Source organism: Boleophthalmus pectinirostris, unplaced genomic scaffold (genome assembly GCF_026225935.1).
Source record: "Boleophthalmus pectinirostris isolate CB_2022bp ecotype Guang Dong unplaced genomic scaffold, ASM2622593v1 HiC_scaffold_21, whole genome shotgun sequence".
Classification (NCBI taxonomy): Eukaryota; Metazoa; Chordata; class Actinopteri; order Gobiiformes; family Gobiidae; genus Boleophthalmus; species Boleophthalmus pectinirostris.
The window spans coordinates 2,154,099-2,177,969 of record NW_026571175.1 but is presented as its reverse complement, the minus strand read 5'-3'; the positions used below and the strand labels follow the sequence as shown (position 1 = coordinate 2,177,969).

The window sequence follows — 23,871 nt, the reverse complement described above, 5'->3', positions numbered from 1 at the left end:
TGCCAATGCCAAACGCTAAGTCTTCACATCTTCACAAATTCTTAAAAAAAAAACATTATTTCATAAATAAATTAAATCATAAAAGACACTGTACAAGCTCTACGCCATTTTCAGCTATCAAAAATATTCCTTAAAATGTACAGATTTCTCTACAAACTGTTAAGTGTCATAAGACGATAGAAATCTAGCTATATTTCAAAAACTATATATGATTTTTGACACAAGTTTAGACCACTTAAATTCTGCTCATTTCTGCTATTATTTTTACATGTTTTATTATCCCCTTAGCAGCAAGTTTTATTTTAAACCTTGTGATTCATATACATGCAATTGGATTTAAGATGACAACAAAATGTCCCATGTAAATTATTCTATTATGGCCATGGCTTGTTAAAGCCTTGTTAAAGTCTGATCCTGTCACATCTCAGAAGCTCCGCAGGACTGGGCCTGGTCTGGACTTGGACGGGAGACACTGGTGCCACAGGGAACCAAGTCACCTACATTGCCTAGTATGAAAGTGGTGTTTGTGTGTGTGTGTGTGTGTGTGTGTGTGTGAGTGATGGTGGTGGTCAGAGGGGCCATGGCGCCGACTGGCAGCCACGCTTCGGTCAGTCTGCCTCAGGACAGCTGTGGATACAATAGTATCTTACCACCACCAGGTATGGCGTGAATAAATAATGCTCTGTAAAGCATTTTTGTCACAAACGTCTAAAGTCTAAATGCTAAAAGTTCATTGAAATTCACAGATTTTATGTTTTTTTTTAAATAACAAGGATGACACAAATTGAGTTGAATAAATTATTTAAAATAGCTGTGAACATTTGGGATTTGATGCCAATATTTCTCACATATTTTGCACACATTTGCACAAACCCACTATATTGCCTGTTTTGCTTACAAGATACAAGAATGCATTTATTTAGAGCAACTGCTCAGGTGTATAGACTCTTATCAATATGCACAGACAAAGGTGTATGAAGACAACCGAGGTGCTATAGCCAAAAATCCAGTCAACAGGCACCAGTGCAAGAATACTGACATAAAATATCACTTTATTAGGGAAAATGTGAACAGTGGGAGGTTTATTTTGAAGTACTGTGCTACTGAGCAAATGTTTGCTGATGTACTGACAAAGCCAGCTACTAAGATCAAGTTAAGAAAGTTTTCAAGGGAGATTTGGTTTGGTATTTAAATGTGTTACTTTAAGAAAATATAAAAGCCTCATTCTGTTGTTTTGTTTCTCCATGTAGTGACATAAGAGTGAATATAATTGTAAATATAACGCTCTTATTAATGGTATTTGTAAAGGTTTGATTGGTTGAGCTTCCTTGAGGTGCCGTGTGACGTATGACGTAAGCACGCATTCTGTAAACACCGTGAAAACAAACAAACAAACAAACAAACAAACAAACAAACAGCTCCATGCTCAAAATGCAAATAAGAAAAACATACATATGCATGTTACCAACAGGGAAGTAGCCTAATGCAATCATCACTCCTACTCATCTATATTAGAAGAACCAGGTCTAGACCATGAGCCTCGTATAAAACACAGACCTTTTCCATTACAGCAGGGGTGCTCCATGCAGATTTTACTCTGAAGGTCCAAAGCGGAACTGGACAATCCTATTTTCAGCACGGTCCTCTGGCGCATCTGGAGCCGGGAGGGGGGCACCGATGACGGAGGTGTAAAAGCGCGCTCCAGCTGTGGCTCCAGCGCAGACCGGACAGCGCTGCTCTCTCTGACCGCCTTTGAAACGCTCTCTCCTGGACTGCACCATGTCTGCGCCCGCGGGCCCAAAGATGTACTCTAAACTCATCACCGGGGAGCAGGGCCCCAGAGGTACGGGCAACATGCGCTCAGGTGTCGGGCTTATGTTTGTTGACACTTTAAATTAAACATAATACTTATAATAATAATAATAATAATAATAATAATAATAATAATATTATTATTATTATTATTATTTTAAATCTATCTGCAAGTAATTATCTTTTTATTTGCGTGACGTTTTCAAATTATTGCAAAAGAGAAGAGATCTGTAATTGCACAACAGACAAACAAATCTATTTGTGCATTTTAGTTTTAAAGGGCCCGTATTTAACTGTGTTATAGGGCCGAGCAGGTTAACGCGTTAACTAATTCAGTCATTATCGCCCACAATTAGACAATTAACACAGTTAATGCAGTTTTTATTATTTATTTATTTATTTAATTGTAAACGTCTGTTTCTCACTGGCTTTTATTTTGAAAAAGTCCACCGCGAGCGTTTCTTTAAGTTTGACGTCTTTTCTTTACACTTTTTTCACTTTTTTCTGACCATGTGAGATGCAACGTGTCCGAGCCTCCGTGAGCCGCAGGCTCCGGCTCCGGCCGGACCAGTCATGCACTCTGAGCTGAGCTTGTTTGTTTAGTTCAGCGCTGCAGGGGGAGTCACTGATTTACCCAGATACCAGAAAGAAGAAAAAATGTGATTGGTCCATTTCCGTTCCATTATATTAACCCTTTGTTTCCCAAGAAACAAAGGGTCCAAGTTTATAACAATGATCTAGAAATTATTAATAGTGTAGTGTTTATTACTCACTGAATAAAAATATTGAAAAAATATATTAGTAGTACAAATATTCATTCAATATTTTTTCTTGAGCCGTCACTGAATACCTTGAAGGCTCTGAGGGTTCAACTCTGAAAGAAACTCTGTTTGCACAACAAATGTTTGGCTCTTTCATTTACATTTCAAATAAAAGTGCACTATACTCTACTTTTTAATTCATTAATTGGTTTTGCGTATAACATGCGATAAATTGTGATTGATTGCACTCGAACTCATGCAATTAATGCAATTTCTATGTTATAATGTAGTTTTCTCATCACAAACATAACAGTGGTTTGTTTTTGCATTCTGTGAGGTACTGTGCGCGTCCAGAATGCACTGACTACTGATTTGTCCTCAAATGAGTTGTCCTCGATCAGAAGGACAGGCCACTCCACTGTTACACAGGTAGATGTTTACTGAAGAGGAGGAAACAGGTGATATCTGACAATGTTTATTGGTGGTTATGTGTGTGTTGTATGTGTGTATGTGTGGGTGTGGTTATCTGAAAAACAAAAACAACAAAAATATAGACATTAGAGAACAAACAAACAATATGAAATGAACAGGGAAATAATAACTGCTATTATACAGAAGAACCACAAGAAGGCGCTCCAACACAATAAATAAATACATGGAGTCCCTGTAGACCACGGGAGCGTCACACTGTGTAATAGCGATAGTGTTAACTCATTATGAAATTAACAACTACACATTTCAAATAAACTAACACACTAAACATACATTAACACTCAATTATAAACAATACTCACCCTGCATGAATGCACACAGTACATATACACACAAAAAAGGCACAGGGTGCTCGAGCCCAGCACGAGGCTCCGCTATTAATGCAACAAGAGAGCGGAACTTTTGGGGGCCCGAGCGTACTGGAACTACAAACAGCCGCCCCTGTATTTGAAGGGCAAATACACACATGCAAAAGTCCACTAAGTTGGAGGAGTGCTGCCAGTGTCCTCAGGCACTTCAGGAAGCTCTACTAGTTTGGTTACAGGGCGTATGTACATACTGTCTTTAACTTACCTCTGCACCTCTGGGAAAACTTTGGTGATGGTGCCAACAGGCCACAGTCCTCTGGGGAGATTTGCATCCACAATCATGACAGCCTGTCCCACAGCCACACTGTCAGTAGAATTCCTCCATTTCTGTCTCAGCTGAAGCCCAGGGTTCTGTCAGTTCTGAATAAAGCGCTTCCAGAAATGGTCACTGATCACCTGACTGTGCCTCCATCTCCTGTTGGACAGAGTATCATGTGGGCCATACACTGCCTGTGGTAGCGCTGAGTCATGCCGCCCCATTAACAGGAGGTTTGGTGTGATGGTATCAGTGTCAGCCACATCAAAGGAGGCATACCCGAGAGGTTTAGAATTTAGGATGCCCTCAACATTTTTCAGTGTCGTAAGCAAGACTTCTTCTGCCATAACTTGATCTTTCAGAACAACCTGCAGAGCTCACTTGACTGACCTGATTTGCCTTTTCTAGGAACTCCCAAAGTGAGGAGCATGCAGTGGATAGAGAGTGGAGGTTATAATGGCCTGGGTGGCCAGCTGTTGTTTTAGTTCTGGGGCCATGTTCTCAAAGGCGGTCTGGAGCTCTTTGTTACCAACCCTCAAGTCCGTGCCCTGGTCTGACCACAGCTCGTACGGCTTCCCCCTGCATGCAATAAACCTGCGTAAAGACATAAGAAAAGAGTCAGTGTCAATGTTTGGCAGGAGATCCAAGTGCACACATCTGGTGGTGAGGCACCTGTAGATGATCCCCCAGCGCTTCTCTCTTCTGCGGCCAATCTTAACCATGTATGGACCAAAGCAGTTTTCTCCTGTAGAACAGAATGGGGGTTTATACAGTCTCAGCCATGACGGGGGGAGGGCCTGCCATTTTGGGAGTAGAAGGAAAAGCACGCCATCTTCTGCAGTCAACACATTGGTTCTGATGTTTCTTGATGGCCTGGCGTCCTCTGATGATAGATGCAGCGTATCTCTGCATACAGTCTCTTTGTGCCTGGGTGAAGAAGCTGAGCATCATAACGCTCTATGGTGAGTTCAGACAGGGGATGATCTGCTGACAGCACAACAGGGTGAATGCTGTCTGGGTCTACATCTGTAGCCTGACGCAGACGGTCTCCAACTCTGATCAGACCACTGAGGCTGTCATCCTCAGGGGAGAGTGCACTCAGACGGCTGCTTGGGTTAACAGTGTGGCCTGCTTGGAGGGCTTGAACCTCCTCCTCTGGGAACCTGTCAGTCTGTGCAGAGTGGAGGAGTAACGTCTCTACTCTGCTGCAGTGGGAGAAGTGGCCACCCCGTGCAGAGACTTGGTGAGTGTCAAGGACCAGGTCATCCAGTGTTGTGTACTGTGCTGGATCTGGGAGGCTCCGGGATACAGCTGCATGGCCACAAAATGCTGCTTTTCTGAGCTCCTCACTGCCACAGTCTGTACTATCTGTTGGAGGCTTTGACCACATGTCCTGCATCTGAGTCAAGAAGTGTGGGCCTTGTGACCAGCGGCTGGAAACAGTTAACTCTACCAGAGGTTTGCCTCTAGTGAAGTCATCAGCAGGGTTATTATCAGAGTTTACATAACACCACTGCGCTGGGGAGGTCAGCTCCTGGATTTCACAGATTTGAGTTTCCGCAAATACTTTGTAGCGGCAGGAGCTTGACTGGATCCACTGCAGCACTGTGGTGGAATCTGTCCACAGATAGATGTGGACGGATGTGTAAAGGGATGGTGAGTTCAGTTTGGAGCACCTTGGCCAGTTGGGCTCCAGTGAGCGCCGCACACAGCTCCAGTCGGGGCATCGACACCTGTTTGCAGGGCGCTACTCTGCACCGTGCCATGACAAATGAGGTGGAGATGTGCACTTGCTGATCCATCACCCTGAGATAGGCTACAGCTCCATAAGCCCTCTCAGAGGCATCACAGAAGATGTGAACCTCATGTGTCTCACTGTTGCTGTTATGAGGAGGAGCATAACAACGAGGCATGGTGATATGCTGGCTCGTCCCATCCTCCCTCTGTGCTCCACAAGTCCAGCACTATCAGCTTCGCTCTTGTGGTGTAGGGGCAGATATAACCCAATGGGTCATATTGACTCGCCAGTACTTTGTACACATTGTGGGTTGTGACAGCAGTGCTTGTATCCCAGGATGTCAAACGGGCAGTGCCAGCTGAGACCCAATGTTGACTCCTGTGGATCAAGGTTCTTGAAGTTTAGCCACAGTTCACAGCTTTCTGACCTGGCCGCACTAGGAAGATGAGCAACCACTTCAGGGATATTGCTCGCCTACTGACGTATCCACCACGGAGGAGAAGCTCCCTCATTCTGTCAATGAGCGCCTTGGCCTCTTGTCGGTCAGAAAGGGACTGCAGGCAATTGTCCACGTAGAAGGCTATGTGTACAGAGTCATACACGTCCTGGTGTGTGTCTATATGTTCCCTGGTGTGGGTCTGTAGTGCAAAGGTAGTGCAGCAGGGACTACAGGTAGTTCCAAATGGCAGAACTCTTTACTCATACACGTCTGGGGGCCACTCTGTTTCACCATCTCGCCAAAGGAACTGCAGGAGTGGGCAATCCTCTGGAAGCAGTCGGACCTGGTGAAACATAGCTTTGATGTCCCCGCTCACAGCCACAGGGCACTGCTGGAAGCCGAGTAGTTTAGGCCCCAGTGTAGGCCCTGGCAGGAGGTAATTGTTGAGGATAGTTCCCTGGAACTCAAAGGAGCAGTTAAAGACTACTCTGGCCTTGTTGTTGTGATGTACTATGTGGTGTGTCACGTACCAGGATTCAGTAGAGCTATGAATCTCTTCTGGAGTCAGCTTAACCACATAGCCTGAGTCTGTTAACCTCTTAATTTCCTGATTGTATGTGCTAGCTAGTTCTGTGGATCTCAGGAGACCTTTGACCACTTCAGGAGGGACTTGGAGCTGTGGGAATTGTTTCTTTCAGAGCAGGGGAGTGGCACATCTCTCTACACCATATATAGGGACACTGATGGTTTTAGCCTCTAGCATGGCTATCGCTTCTCTGTCCTCTTTAGAGCTTGTGACCTCCTTCTCTGGTCTGTGGAGGGAAGCGTCTAGTTGCCACAGATGCTGCACATCCTGATGGAGGGTCTCAGCAGGAGAAAGGCATGACAGGTCCAGGCAATGCACCTCACCTCTCTGTGCAGGCAGGATGCAGCTGGGACCTTGAGGTCTGAGAATGGAATTATAAATAACAGATGATGTCTGAGGCCTCTATTCCTGTTCAAGCATGGATTGTCTTTCCTAACAAAAATAGCCAATTTAACTCCCCTCTCAAACCAATTCTTTTCTCTGACTAAGATCTGGACCTCACTGTCCTCAAAGAAGTGGTGGAGGTCCACTGTTGCTCTCTCGTCTGTGTTGGCACATCGTCTTGTGAAGTGTCTGTTTTGTTTCTCCAGTATGGCGCTCACTGCAGTCTTCACGACACTGAATGGAGTAGACCAGGAGTGTCAAACGCAGATTCACTGAGGGCCAAAATTAAAACTGGGACTAAGTTGTAGGACAGACTAAATATTTATTGACAAATTTCAACAACATCTGCATGTTTTCTCTTCTTTTGAGATATGCAATGTTAAACCTTTTCTTATTAAAATAAATGCAGTAAAACTACCTGCTAGATACAAAGAGTAATGTGTCTGTTGGTTATAAGGGTACCTTAAAAAAAAAGGTTGTACTGTAAGAATTATACTTGAACATATAACTTGTTAAAAAAAGAGGATGTGATGTATTATTAGAACGGCATTCGTAGGATTACGTCATTACGTATGTGCGTGATGTGAGTGGGAGTTGTGTAGCTGTTCCTAAGGTGTTACATAAAAGATTTGTTAAAATGATCGGTCTTCATGCCTCCTAAATATAACAGTTACCCCCTTTCTCCTGGGCTCTGATTCTCTGGTGTCGTGTTTTTTTAGCTCTCTTTGTTTTATTGAAAACCCATTTTGGTTATCCACACACAGAGAGGGCTTTCTGCACATGATGTTCTTCTTTCTTCATTCCCTATGTGCTTGTAGGAACCTGTAGGAACTTGTAGAAGTCCTGCACAAATATAAATGGCCTGTGGGCTTGTAAAAAGGCGATAGGCCTATCCTTTGGTTGAAGTGTATTTAGTGCATCTGAACATGTAAACTATTCTACATAGGCCTTTATGACCACAGTAATTAGTTAGGAAGTTGTAGGTCTCTGAGTAGATTTCAGACCCGAGTACCACCGAGTCACCACAGGCAACACTGATGCCTTCACATTCCAGGCCTTCTCCAGCTCTTCCATGAGCCCCTGGTATTTCTCCAGTTTCTTATGTTCCTTCTTCCTGATATTGCTATCGCTTGGTATTGCGATGTCCACCACCACGGCTCTGGTCTGTTGCTTATCCACCACCACTATGTCTGGTTGGTTCATCACCATCCTGTCAGTCTGTATCTGGAAGTCCCACAGGATCTTGGCTCGGTCGTTCTCCACAACCTTTGGAGGTGTTTCCCACCTTGATCCTGGGTCTCCAGCCCGTACTCTGCACAGATGTTTCTGTACACTATGCCCGCCACTTGGTTATGTCACTCCATGTTTGCTTTCCCTGCAGCATCTTACACTCTTCAGTTCTATGCTGGACTGTCTCAGGATCTTCATTGCACAGTCTACACGTCGGTCTTGCCTGATGTGGTAGATCTGGGCCTCTATTGCTCGTGTGCTCAGGGCCTGCTCCTGAGCAGCCAGGATGAGCCTCTGTGCTGTCCTTCTGACCAGCCCTCTCAAGCCACTTCAGTTATATTTTGGTGGTACGCCCCGTGTAGGGGCTTGTCCTGCCACGATGGTTCCTCCAGCACCTCTTCCTCTGGACCCCACTGTCTGATACATTTTCTAAGCAGGTTATCTGTCGAGGCCTTGTCCTTGATGTTCTCAAGGGGCTTGGATGTTTCATCCTGGACAGTGGTTTCCACATTCACTAGTCCTTGGCCTCCTTCCGGCTCGCGTACAGTCTCAGGGTGCTGGATTTGGGATGGACTCCTCCAGTTGAGATGGTTTCTTAGGACTTGTCTCACTTGTTGCAGGTATTTGGCCGTAGCCACTTTCCTTGTTGTCTCCTCGAGGTTGCCATTTGCTTGTGGGATACGAAGGTACTTGTAACTGTCCTCAACATCTGCTATTTTTCCCTCTTTGAGCCCCTCTGTGTGGACTACCTTCCCTCTTTTTGTCACCATCCTACTACATTTCTCAAGCCCGAATGATATTCCAATGTCTGTGCTGTAGCTATATATTATATACACATACACATATATTACATCCATCCATTTTCTTCTGCTTATTTGGGTCCGGGTCGCGGGGGCAGCAATCTGAGCAGGGACTCCCAGACTTCATTCACCCCAGACACAGCTCCTTCAGGGGGACCCCAAGGTATTCCCAGGCCAGCCGAGAGACATAGTCCCTCCAACCTGTCCTGGGTTTTCTCCAGGGCCTCCTCCCGGTGGGACGTGCCCGGAACACCTCTCGAGGGAGACGCCCAGGAGACATCCGGAACAGATGCCCTAGGCACCTCAACTGGCTCCTCTCGACAAGGAGGAGCAGCGGCTCTACTCCGAGCTCCTCCTGTGTGACTGAGCTCCTCACCCTATCTCTAAGGGAGCACCCAGACACCCTGCAGAGGAAACTCATTTCGGCCGCTTTGTCCTTTTGGTCATTACCCAGAGCTCATGACCATAGGTGAGGGTAGGAACGAAGACTGACCGGTAAATCGAGAGCTTCACCTTTCGGCTCAGCTCTCTCTTCACCACAACAGTCTGATACACTGACCGCATCACTGCCGACGCTGCACCGATCTACCTGTCAAGCACACGCTCCATCCTCCCCTCACTTGTGAACAAGACCCCGAGATACTTGAACTCTTCCACTTGAGGCAGTGACTCTCCACCCACCTGGAGAGGACAAGACACCTTTTTCCGGTTGAGAACCATGGCCTTGGACTTGGAAGAGCTGATTCTCATCCCAGCCACTTCACACTCGGCTGCAAACTGCCCCAGTGTACATCGCTGTACCTCCTCTCGCTGTGATTGGTCAAAGCGATCACGTGATACACGAGACCGTGTTCCGTGCGTGTCATGGATCTATTAAAATAAGTGGATAGGGTATTGCTAGCTTGTAGCTGCCTCCAGCTGATGTAGTGGTCACTCACTGGTACTTCTGCAGAAAAAATCTCATGGGCTAAAAGAGGATTTTTCTTGTAGAGCACAATGTAATCACAATCTGCTCGTGTTCTGCTGACAGGGCACCTACAACTTTCAAAAATGTCAGATTTGCTGGCGATTTTTACCTATTTTTAGACCATAAATCTTTTCTCCACTCAAAATCCTTCAGTTGTCCTAAAAGAACGTTTTATAATCGTTAGCTCTGGCTCCACTCTAGCTCCGCTCTAGCTCCTCTCGCTCCGATTGGTCAAAGTGATCACGTGATAGACAAGCCCGTGCTTCATGTGTGCGCTTGCGAGCCTTCGCTTGTTCCCGCAGAATAAACACAAAATAACAAAAGAACATAAAATACATTTGTGTCATCTGCAAATAACACTGTTTTAAACAATGAAGACACTTTGCATAGATCATTAAAATATACAGTAAATAATTTAGGTCCTAACACAGACCCTTGTGGCAGGCCACAAACAATGAACTCAGAGACACTGAAGGGTGTCTACAGGGACAATAAAACCTGTGCCGCCTTTACACAGGCAAGACACTAAATTAAACTGCACTATGGCTTTTCTAGTTGGGGTCGTTGGGGTGTAATGAGTACGCATAAGATACATGAAGTATTGAGTGGACAGAAGTTATACAGGGACATTATTCCATAGCAGTTTATTATCTACTTATACAACTTGTATTGTGATATTTATGGGACTTCTTATTTTTGTTTTGTTCATTGTTCATTTTGTGTTTCTCCAGTCTCTCCGTCTGCGGCTGGTCGGCCACAAGGAAGATCTGCTCCTAGTCCCGGTCTTAGTCCTGGTCGGGGTCCTGTTCTATACAAAGCCTCTACCATGGCTCTGGCTGCTCTGTGTGTGATCCCACTCATCTTCGCCAGTGGTCTGCCTACTCACAGTGAGTACTTGTACTATCACAACTACTGGTACTGAGTCTGCAGAATGATGCAAAAAAATAATGACTGAAAAAGGCAGTGAGGAGATTTGTTCAAAATATTTCCTCTTTCATAAATGTCTTCATCAATTTCACAGATTCAGCTTTTACTGAGTGTCCACATTTCATCATACTTCAAACAAAACAACAAGAGTCAGATCCTCTTTTGTTACGTAAAGTGTTCTGAGGCCAGGATCTGACTCACTGTTAAACTTCTTCTATTAAAGGTGCATTGTGTAACTTTTCTGGTGGAGGGTACATCAGATGTTTCTCCATGGAGATGTTATTGCTTTGTCTGGAATGTTTCACAGTATGGCATTAAAGCTTTATGTTTTCATGGAGACCAAACCAGACCAAGTTATAGGTCAGAATGTCCGTTGTTCTACTAGGTATTTTTGAGCTATAAAACCACCTATAATTGAATAAATAAAAGGAAGAGTTGTTTAATGTCACACTGTGGAACATTCCAGGCAGAGTAATGACGTATCCATAGAAACTAGAAAGTGATGGACCCCCAACCAAAAAGTTACATGTTAAATCTGGAGTTGGATTTCCGTGGCACTTCAAATGACCCCACACACAAGACAGAGAGCTTTAGATAGTACTACTCACAGTGTTCCAGTTGATTATTACGAGAGCACATGCGTCGGCATCTGTTTACGCTAATTTGTTTTTACTAATAATTAAGACATCTTTTAGAGGGGAATAAGAAACATCGAGGCACTTATTGACTTTGGTTATAACCTGATTCTGAAACTGCCCGAAATTAAGCCAACTAGTGAAATCACACCGGTAGGCCGTAAGCCGGCTGCGTGGCTACAGGTGAGCCATGCACCCACTCACCTCTACGTCCAGCTGTGACAGCTGCCATGTGCTCAGTCAGAGGGTAGCTGAGTTAGAACAACGTATATCCGTGTTTGAACGTCGACTGGAGAGCGACCAGAACATCATTCTGTGAAAGATCCGTGCCACCGCCAACAGCGCCCAGCTAGCTGACACCGTCCACTTCTCCGGAGACGCCCCTGAGCACCAGCCCTCTCCGCCCTACTGGTACAAGGGATCACTACTGGCTTCAGCGTGGGGCTAGACCTAAAGCCCCGCTGAGCTCTACTCCAGTCCGATCAGATCCCTGGACTGTTCTACCCCGTAATTGCTCCGGACAGCGAGGTAGGCGAGCAAACCGGCCATCTTGCTCCTCCATATCCATGGCAAATAAATTTTATGTCTTCGACCATCTGGATTTTCCCCCGCTGCCCCAAACCTACAAGGGCCAGCTGCACTTCACCGCGGCTCCACCATCAGATCGTCCCGGTGCGCGTGGCATGACCATGGCCACACCACCACCTGCCACCTGGGTAACCTGCACGAGAGTGAGTCTCCGCTGCTGTCCAGGTCTTCCCTTGCAGCCCCTGCAGCCCCTGCGGCCCCGGTGCTGCCCGGAGGTTCTGCCGGAGATTCCGCCTCGCACATGCCGGGACCGGCGGCTTGGCGTGACGGGGGGGGACCCGCAGCCCCCTCGCCGTGTGCGCGTGTCCTGACCGCCTTGCGTGCACCGGGAGGGGCCTCCGTTCCCTCCTCGCGCATGTCGAGCCCGAGCGCTCAATGTGGGCGAGGAGATGGTCTCGCTCCTGACCGTGCTGCCTCGCAGAGCTCGGCTCACATCTCTGCGGTGATCTCGGCCCCGGCGTCCAGACCAGACACGTCCGTGCTGGTTCTCGGCTCCTCCATGGTCCGACACGTGAGAATTAAAAAAGGCCACACCTCCTGTCACCCAGGTGTTCTTGTGAAGGACATCATAGACTCCGCCCCCACCATCATACATCATCACCCCACAGTATCAACGGTAGTTATTCATGTCGGAACTAATGATCTCAAATTGCAGCAGTCAGAAATACTTAAGGACAATTTCAAAATCCTCATCACCACAATCCACAGTTTAGACAGTGTATCATCTCCAGACCCTTTGTACCACCTTGTCTTGGAGACGAGAAGTTCAGCCGTCTAAGCCGTCTAAGCACATATGGCTCAAAAGATACTGCAGAGACAATAAAATCCCCTACGTGGACAATTTTATCACATTTTTTAAGAGACCTGAACTTTTTAAAAAGGACCGACTACACCCCAACATCCCTGGATCCCGTCTCCTCTCATATAATATCGAACTCACACTAGCAGAAGCATGACAATATAATCAAGGACAGTTCATTCCCGTTATTATCAGCAGAGAGCGGCATCAGCATAAATTTTCTCATAAAACTACTGCCAACATCAATAATCTTAGACCTTTTCAAAAAGCACATCCACCACAAATTCCTGTAGTTTCACTGTCACCATTAACCTTAAACATGGCCCTTTTAAATGTCCGCTCTCTGCTGAACAAATCTTTTATTGTAAATGACCTGATTTTAGACACAAACTTGACTGCTTCTTTTTAACAGAAACATGGCTGGGTACAGATGCACCAGTTGTTCTCACAGGCCTCACCACCCACTTTTAACTTTGCTTTTTCAACCAGAAATGGTAAAAGGGAAGGTGGCACTGCTTCTATATCCACAAACACACTGGCACCAAACCTATTTTATTGAATAATTTTACAAGTTTTGAACACCACTCAATTGTTTTTAGCAAACCCCAGATTTTATGTGTTACAGTCTACAGACCACCAAAGAAATGCAGTATTTTTATCAATGAGTTCTCTGAGTTTTTATCTATATTACACAATTCTTTTAATATGATTATTATAACCGGTGATTTTAACTTACACATAGATAATCTTTTAGATCCTGTCTCAAATTAATTTTTAAATGTTCTTAATTATATGGATTTTACTCAACACGTCACACAGCCAACTCACAACAGAGGACACACTCTGGATCTGGTCATCACCTATGGCCTGACCACTAGTGTGTCCTCTGTTGTTGACCTGGCTGTGTCTGACCACTACTGTGTGTTTTTTAACATCACTGGTTTTATACAACGTGAGACGTCTGTGAGAACTGTGAGGAAGCACCGTCTGACCCCTGAAGTGGCTGCAAATTTTATCGAAGTTTTAAATAAAAATCCCCCAATGGTTTTACCTGCCCCTTGTGATTTTATCACTGACCATTTTAACAGTAAACTACGGTCAGCTCTAGATCTGGTTGCTCCACTCAAAAGTAAAAACATCAAAACTAAGCTAAAACCCCCATGGAGAACTGAAGAGCTGAAAAAATCCAAGAGAGAGTGCAGGAGGGCAGAACGACGATGGAGAAAAAACAAAACTACAATAAACTATAAATTATTTACTGATCAGCAACGGACTTACAACAACGCAATAAGAAACACAAGAAACCATTACTTTTCTACATTAATAACCAATAACAAAAATAATCCAAAAGTTCTTTTTTCAACCATTGACAACATTTTAAACCCTGATTTTAGCATGTTTATTTAACACCCACTGACTCTCTCTGTGAGCAGTTTGCAGACCACTTCATGGGTAAGATAAACACTATCAGATCTGATATTTTATCTTGTTAAAGCTCTGTTTTTAGTACATCTGAGTGTTTGTCTGGACCAGAGGAAACACTGGACAGTTTTGTCCTGGTTAATGCTGAGATGCTTGACAAAGTTTTCTCCTCAGTGAGGCCCTCCACATGTCTTTTAGATCCAATTCCTACCCCATTTTTTAAGTCATTTTATGGATCTTTTAGAGATGAGCTTTTAACCATGATGAATTGCTCTCTTCAGACGGGGGTCTTCTCTGCCTTCAAAGCAGCAGTGGTGAGGCCCCTGCTGAAGAAGAGCAATTTAGATTTTAATGATTTTAACAACTACCGACCAGTGTCTAACCTACCATTTTTAAGCAAAATTTTAGAAAAAACTTGTTTTTATTCAACTAAATTATTTTTTAGATGATCATAACATTTTGGAAAAATTTCAGTCTGGTTTTAGGGTGAACCACAGCACCGAGACCGCCTTGGCAAAGATTTTAAATGATTTTAGAATAAATTGTGATTCACAAAAGGTGACCGTGTTGGTTCTACTGGATCTGAGCGCTGCCTTTGACACAGTAGATCACACTATTCTTTTAACTCGCCTAAAAGACCTCGGCCTCTCCGGTGCTGTTCACAGATGGGTCACATCCTACCTCACAGACAGAACATTTATGGTGAGTGTAGACACATGCTCCTCCAGGGTCCATAAAATCACATGTGGTGTGCCCCAGGGCTCCATTTTAGGCCCTGTGCTTTTTAACTTGTACATGCTCCCTCTTGGTGGTGTCATCAGGAGACATGGAATCAACTTCCACAGCTCTGCAGATGATACGCAGCTTTACATCTCCATGTCTCCTGATGACACCAGACCAGTGGATGCCCTTTTTAACTGCATTCTAGAAATCAAATCCTGGATGGCAGAAAACTTTCTCCAGCTTAACCAGGACAAAACTGAGGTTTTAGTCATTGGTCCTGAGGCCCAGAGAGAGAAACTTTTACCCAAACTACAAACACAGTCTTTTAACCCTTCTCCTCAAGTAAAAAACCTGGGCGTCATTATTGACTCTGAGAAGACTTTTATTCCACACATTAAGAACATCACAAAAATTGGTTTCTATCACTTAAAAAACATAGCCAGAGTCCGCCCCATTCTCTCTCTGGCCAACACAGAGACGCTGATGCTTTTATCACCAGTCAAATAGACTACTGTAATGCCCTGCTCTGTGGTCTTCCCAAAAAGAGTATTTCAGGTTTACAATTACTACAAAATTCAGCAGCGCGTGTCCTGACGAGGACCAGAGGGCGGGACCACATTACACCGGTTATAAAATCACTGCATTGGCTCCCTGTGAGTTTCAGGATCGATTTTAAAGTTCTTTTACTGGTTTTTAAATGTCTTAATGGTCTTGGGCCTTCTTATCGTTCAGAATTGCTTTTACCCTACGAACCCTCGTGGACCCCGCTCCTCCGGCAGCAGGCTCCTGCTCATTCCCAAAGTCAGGACACACACTCACGGAGAGGCGTCTTTTCAGTACTGTGGCCACCGTCTATGGAACTGCCTGCCGGAGGAGCTCAGGGCTGCAGAGAACATTCATGTTTTTAAGAGCAGGCTCAAGACCCACCTTTTTAGCTTAGCTTTTGAATGAAATATCATATTTTTGTACTTGTTTCTACTATACACATTTTAATTATATTTATTTATTTTAGGCTTATTTTTAGGATATGCAGTGTTTCCTCTGTAGGAGCCTCTGCATCAGGAGCAGAGGTTGGCTGTAGCTGTCGGGTCTGTCCTGTGGGCTCCTGGTGGAGGGTTGGTGCTTGGGCTTCATCTCTCCCCTGGCTCCTGTGGTGGTTCCTGGTGGTGGTGGACGTCTCTCTGCTCCTGGTGTAGACGGCTCCTCTGATGGTGCTTTCTCAACTGGTTCACCTGGATTCAGCCTCACATTTTACTATGTGTCGTTTTATGTATTTTAGCGGGTTAATGTGTGTGTGTATGTGTATGTGTGTGTGTGTGGGGGGGGGATCATCCACATTCCTGGACACTTGATACTTGATACCTGCCTCCACACAGGGATTTACATGTGCCTCAAGCTACCTCCGCTCTAAGCACTTTAAGCACCGATTTGGGGGGGGGGATTGTTTTTAATCTGTGTAAAGCACTTTGTGTTACATTTTTGTATGAAAAGTGCTTTTGATTGATTGATTGACTGACCTATGGAAGCTGTAATCATGGTACCAGAAGAAAATTTTCCTGAAGCAAAGTAGTTTGGCCTATTGAATTTTGATCTCTAAATCTCAAGCCAATGGACAGAGAAAGAATTGGAATTAATATTGATTTATAAATGTGATTGTAAATGTGAATATACTTTTATTTGTGTAAAACTGTTAATGGTTCATAATATGTAACGTGAGAGCAGTGTCACAAAACCCCCACACAACTTAAGCAAGGCACTTTCCTCGCCTCATCCACCCACATATTTCCAAATTTTAAATATTTGCTTTTTTGCTGCCAATAGTCTTCATTGATTGATTAACTTTAATAATTCTTGTTAAAGCCAAACTCACAAAGGCCATGTGAGTGCTGCTTTAACTTAGAATTCTTAAATTACAATCTGTAATATCAATTACTCCTCCTTTAACTAAGGGACCCCCTTGCCTTAGTCTCACTGCATACTACTACTACTACTACTACTACTACTACTACTACTACTACTACTACTACTACTACTACTACTACTACTACTACTACTACTACTACTACTACTACTACTACTACTACTACTACTACTACTACTACTACTACTACTACTACTACTACTACTACTACTACTACTACTACTACTACTACTACTAGTACTACTACTACTACTACTACTAGTAGTACTACTACTCCTCTCACTTATGAACTGTCCTGTGGTGTTGTCCAGATCAGAAGACCCAGACGAGTGAAGGAGAGACCATCCCTCAGACTGAGAAACAGAAACAGGAGGTGAATGTGACAGAGCTTCTGTCCATCATCAGCAAACTGAAGGAGGAGAACCAGCAGCTCAGGGCCGAGCTCAACAGCTCCAAAGGTACAAACACCGAGATGATGGACCAAAACACCAAAACACGTTAAATAAAACACCGTTAAGATCATTATATTTAAATTTGGCTACTTTTTAGGTTTCATATTTTTCTTCCTGGTTGGAAATCATGACATCAGTCTAGAGAATTCCATAACTGTTTCCTAGCAACCATGTAGTAATCCTCTAATGTACACATAGATTATGATTTCACAAAAACACATTTAAGGCCTATTCATACTTCATAAGAACATAAGAACTTTGTTCTTTGTTCTTTTGGTGATAAGAACAAGAACAAACTTTGTTTGAGATGTTCTGCTGCCGAACTGCCCCGCCCCCTCGCTCTTTTTTATGGTCACCCACTTTTGGCTTTGGCAAACTTGTCACAGAGATTACGCCAGACTTTTCTACACTGATTTTCATCCAAGCCTAAAATGTTCACGATCTCCCTTCAATGAATTTCTTGCCATTTGGCGTCTTTAGTCACTGAGCGTCGTGTTGTACAGATGTTTGTATTTTCTCACCATTTCCTCCAGCTGTGACTCAAAACCACCCTTTTTTTTTCTTGCTCTGCACTGGCGAGGAAGCAAATAAACCACGCCCACATAAATAACCAATCAGCGTGAAGATGTGGAACAGTGCTGCCAAACTGCTGAACAAAGTTCTGCTCAGCTGAGGTGTCGAGAACAAGTCACAAGAACTGCCCAACAGGAGCTGGCCCTGGGTGCAAGAACATTTTTATGTTCTTATGAAGTATGAATAGGCCTGCACTTTATTGAAATAATGTTCCTCTCAAGTAAAACTCTCCACTTCCTGTCATTTTCAACAGATTTCCCAACAGGTATTATCCCACTGAATTAAACAGAAACACGTACAGGGCAGGGTTCTTTGGCTCTGTAATATTTAATACAGATGGAGGGAAATTTAAAATAATAATGAGTCTTGTCAGTGAAAGAAATCACCAAGTTCAACATTTGTGAATTAATCTTTTGAATTTATCTTTTGTTCAGCCCTCCTTTGCTCTTCACTTCAGTGCCCTGTACGTCATGTTTTCTGTCCAATCCTCATGTACGTCTCTTCTGGTCCTTTCAGCTGTTCAGACCCTCTCTCCTCCTCTTCAGTGCCCTGCCAACTGGTTGCCTTTCAGTGGCAGTTGTTATTTTATCTTCCACATGACCAAGAACTGGGAAGAGAGTAAGATGTTATGTGAAAGGCTTGGCGCCCACCTCGCCATCATCAAGAGCAAAAAGGAGCAGGTAACAGCGCTGAAGAGCACAGCTATGAAGCCAATGCTCAACACGTAATATTCATGAATAGATGTGGTGTTGTGTTTGGGGCATAGGCCTGTTTTAGTGCTGTTTTAATCTTAGTCTAGCCCTGGTGGCATTTAAAATAAAATATTAAATCAAACTGTTAAATCGATCAATCAGCATAACTTGATTTTTCACTGAGGGATGATTGAAGCACATTGAGCAGTAAATAAGGCAAACAAAAGTCTCAGTGCAGTTTAACTGTAGGACTGGTCAGGTAGGGTCAGGTGTGTGTATCTCTGTCAAACTATAGGTAGTCAAAACTGTAGCACTGATCTTTCTACAGCCTGTTATCTATCAGTATAGTCTGTGGAGTTTGCATGTTCTCTCTGTGTCTGGGTGGTTTCCGCTGGACATTCTCTTGTCCCCATCAACTCAAAACATGCACAATAAGTCAAATCCTGACCAAGACTAGCTGAAGATCTGGAGATGATTTCTGGGTGTTCAGCAGCAGCTCCAGTTTGCTCCAGTGCTCTGTTTGAAGGATCACGCTCAAAATGTAGAGGAGGAATTTCTCTAATGAGAGACCAGTAAAGTACAGTACCTGATCTCTCTCTCCTCGCTCTCCCTCTTCTCTATTTTTACACTCTCTTTCTCTCTCCCTCTCCTCTTTCTCTCACCCTTCTCTCTTCTCAGGACTTTCTGTGGAATATTATTCCTCGTGGTTACCCGAACTTGTTCTGGATTGGCATCACAGACGCCGACAGCGAGGGCCAGTGGAAGTGGGTGGACGGGACGCCGCTGGTCGAAGGGTGGGTGCTACACACACTATTAACCTCATATAGTAAACGTGCATTGCCTGGAATGTTCCACAGTATGGCATTAAACTAAAGTTCAAGTCTCTGTATCAGATTTTTTCTGTCTTAAAAAATGTGAAAAACAGGACTAGTTCATTTTACACAGTTTGCCGTGGTCCAAAGTTCTTCGTCACATCCTGTATGCTTTCAGACTCCAGAGTTTGTTTTGTTTGTTTGTCTGTTTGTTTTATGTGAACATTGACCTTTTCAGGACAAGGACGTTTAGCCCACGTCATGTTTATTCTGTGTGTGGAAACATGACCTGAAATCACTCATTCCTATCTGACATTTTTTTTCAGCTCAGCTCAGACTTGGGCTTTTGAGGAACTTTTGTCCAGATGCAGCAGATTCAGACTCTTTCTCTTTTGTCCACTCATTCTTTGTCATCCTTTTTTCACATTGTACAAATTAAGTAGATTTCAAACTTACATTAACCCTTGAACCAATGTGCATTCAAAAGTAACTAGTCATTGTGGTTATTTTAGTGCAAACTAGGTAAATATGTAGCTTTCTGGTCCAAAACATCTAAATCTAAGTTTACACTACTTTCAGTGACTGTTGCTATTTCAAGTACTATGTGACATCACACAGACACACAGAATTGGGTGTTTGTGCTTTCTAACACCTGGCTTCAGTGCAGAGTTTGACAGTGAATACTTGTTAGACCAATCACACGGTTCCTTTATTTTTTACAATTTTGATGTAGTTTATTTTATTTTATTTATTTATTTATTTATTTATTTTTAACCCTCTGAGACCCACAGTTGCAGAATTGCAACATTTACTTAGAGCTGTCTAATAGTGCCTCACATTGACTGAATGTAACAAAAAGTGCATATACCAGCACCCAACACTCCACTGGAGGGAAAATATGAATATTGGAGTGAATATGACACTCCAAAGCCTTCTACTGACCACCCAGCTCTCTCTTCTGGATACATTTTAACAATTGTTGAAGTAAGTAACAATCTGTGATCTTTTTTTCTTTCATTCTTAACATGTGTAGTGTTAGAAAAGTTAAATATATTTAAAAAAAAAGTATACTACATATCATTTACAGTGATTTAAGTAAATGTTGCAAAAACGCAACACTGGGTTACAAAGGGTGCCCTTTTTACACAGAGAATCCCTCACCCCTGAGTGTTGAGCCAATAGAACAGATGGACAGGTGTGTGTGTGTTTATAGTTGTGTACTATATAAAATTGTATCATTTTGAAATAGAATCAGAGAACAGTGATAGTGAGAACTGTTTCCAGTGCTGCTTTCATCCTTCCACATTGTGGATAACCTCAGTGTTACAGAAACAAGACAAACTTTGGAAGATTTGGCTATGGTTGAAGTCCTTCAGGGAGAAGTTTCTACAGATAGTGCTAGAAAAGCATAGTTAATACATTTTTATTTATTTACTATTATTTATTAATTAATTAATCATTGCATTGCATTTATATAGTGCCTTTCAAGATACCCAAAGTGCTTTACAGTTCATTATTCATTCACTCCATACTCAGTGGTGGTAAATTACTACTGTAGCCACAGCTGCCCTGGAGGCTGCCAATCGCCACCACCTGCCCTTCTGACCTCCACTGCACACACCACTTTCATACTAGGCAATGCGGGTAAAGTGTCTTGCAAGGACACAACAATGGGGTTTTTGCAACTGGCACCCCACTGTGACACCTGGAATTCACAGTGATCTCCCATCCAAGTACTAATCAGGCCCGGCCATTCTTAGCTTCTGAGATCTGACGAGATCAGACTTTGACAAGCCAGGATGGCCAAAACTAACTCCATTGAGGAAATGATGATTCCTTTCAAGGGAAGGTTCAGTAGAATCAGGCAATATATGCGTGGGAAACCCCATCCCTGGGCTTTAAGATGTGGGCAAGAACAGGAATCTCCGGCATGCTCTGTGACTTAGGTTTGAACCAAGGTAGTGTGCAGGGTAAGCCTGCTAGGTCTAGCACCAAACCATGGCCTAATCTTCCAAACTTTGTCTTGCTTCTGTTTATCCCTTACACTGAGGTTGTCCACAAAGTGGATGGATGAAAGCAAAGCACTGGAAAAGGTTACAAGGCATCAGCTATGGGGCCATACCATGTACTTAGTGCTGTTCTGTATTAAAAAAAAAAGTTGTTTTTTTTTGTTTTGTTTTGTTTTTTTCAATTAAATTCATTCATTTTTTTAAAACATGTTTTAATTTTATTGAGTGAGCAATAACTAATACAAAGTTGGCTTTTATTAAATGTGAAATTTGTAATATTTGTAACCACTAAAGCCCAATGTTGCAATTATGCAACATTTCCACAGATTCCTCAAAAAAAAGAACAAAAGAAAAAACTAATTATTTTCTGTATTAGAGACTTAGTACAAACATGTTAAAGAAGATTCAAATTTTTTTCATCCAGGAAATGAATGCTTGGGTCTCAGAGTTAAAACAAGGATAGTGCACAGAAAACATTCATCTCAGAGGGAAAATATGCTCTGTGCCAGATTTTAGCTACAAGTGATGAAGTTTATAATTTTACTTTTTTTTTTTTTTACCTGGGTGGAACCTGGTTGGACATGGGCAGCAGATGTGACATAATATTGCGTTCGTTTATCCATCCGACTCGGAGGTCTGAGGATGTTGCCTAGCGACATGCACTGACATGCCCCTTTTCCTCGGACGGCGGAAATCGGAACTTAGAAAGGCTCAGAGGAGACCGAGCAAACATTCTGAGTTACAGTCCAAGATGTTTTCTTGTGTTTAGACACTTTGGTGGTTTAAATGACAATTTCAGTCACTTATATTACTGTAGTACTTTACTGCATCTGTATCACTGCCTGTGGGTTTGGTCGTGTCCATATTTTTAGCCCATTTCCTTCTAACGTGCTGAAATAATCGACTATCAGGCAACACCAACACTTTCACTTCACTGATACACTGAATGATCCTATTTATACTGAATTATTCCTGAAGGTTGTGTAGTTGAAGCACAGACTTATTTTGGAGCCTGGAACTTGGCCAAAGGTGAAGAAACAACAGCTTTCCAGTTAGCCTCCATGTTTTTCTCCAAGTCGGACATACACAACATAATAAAACGGTTGGAGTGCTGACGTAACGTCATATCCGAGATCCGAGTGGGAGACGGATGGATAAATGAACGAAACATAGCGTTAGTTCTATAATTGTTATCTGGCAACCACCTATGTTTTATTAAATTAAACTTTAAAAAATGCCTTCCCTGTGCATAAATTGTCTTTGCATTTTTTCTCAAGTTTTCTTCACAAACTGCCATTTAACGGATTTGAAACTACGGTAAATATTGAGCACAGGTTCTATCCCACCAAACCAAATAAAAATTAGGAAAACATGAAAACCTGCCACATGCACTTTAAGTATTTTTTAATTGTGATGTGGTTTATTAATTGCCTTTCTCTGCTCTTGTCTCTGGTGAAGGTTCTGGGAGGAGGGGGAGCCCAATAACCATGGGGACGAAGACTGTGGATACATCATGAAGGCTGACCTTATAATCGCAGTATCCATTGCCAGCTGGTACGACGCCCCCTGCAGCAAGAATCTGCCCTTTATCTGTGAGTGGGAAGGACCAGGAACAACCTCCAACAGTCAAAACTAAAGAGCACCACCCAGACAGGAGCACACAATCTGAACTAGGAGTCTGCCTTTTATCTGCGAGGAAGAGTGAGCAGGAGCGTCCACCAAGAGCCTGAACTACACTGGAGCACCACCCAGAGTAAACCCACCAATCTGAACCATGCACCTGCCCATCATCTGTGAGCAGTGTTGGGGAGTAACAGATTACATGTACCAGCGTTACATAATCAGAGTACAAATTATGAGTAACTGTATTCGATTACAGTTACTGTTTCAGTGAGTGGTAATTGGATTACAGTTACTTTGTTGAAATAAGTGGATTACACTGCAATATTTTTTATTATTTAATTTTTTATTTTTTGTTTTTACATTTTGGGCTATTTTATTTTATTTTTTTCTGTAATTCCACTCATGACACTAAGCCAGGTCTAAACCAGGTCTAAAACTAGGTCTAAACCAGGACTAAAACAGGATTTAACAGGTCTAAACCAGGACTAAAACCAGGTCTAAACCAAGTCTAAACTAAGTCTAAACCAGGACTAAAACAGGATTTAACAGGACTAAACCAGGTCTAAACCAGGACTAAACCAGGACTAAAACCAGGTCTAATCCAGGTCTAAACCAGGACTAAAACCAGGTCTAAAACAGGTCTAAAACAGGTCTAAAACAGGATTTAACAGGACTAAACCATGCCACGTGGACCATGTCTCCTCCTCTTCTATCAATAAAGTTTTTTTAATATGGTTAAGGAAAGTCTGGGCTTTTTATTGTCTTTAAGCATGTTACTCACTTTAAGTACCTTAATGGATTCCATTACAAACTACATTTTGTGGTATGTAATCTGTAATCTGTAGGGATGTGGATACAATAG

General features: G+C 43.2%; 1 protein-coding gene across 1 annotated transcript; it reads left to right on the top strand.

Moving 5' to 3' along the window:
- The first annotated feature begins 1,666 nt into the window (after positions 1 to 1,666).
- Positions 1,667 to 23,445, top strand: LOC129407180 (CD209 antigen-like protein C). Its single transcript, XM_055157505.1, has 6 exons — positions 1,667 to 1,843; positions 10,565 to 10,720; positions 17,160 to 17,306; positions 18,390 to 18,553; positions 19,244 to 19,359; positions 22,845 to 23,445. Exons 1-6 carry the CDS (start codon positions 1,780 to 1,782, stop codon positions 23,020 to 23,022), a joined length of 825 nt encoding a protein of 274 aa, XP_055013480.1. The 5' UTR covers positions 1,667 to 1,779; the 3' UTR covers positions 23,023 to 23,445.
- The last annotated feature ends 426 nt before the right edge of the window (positions 23,446 to 23,871 follow it).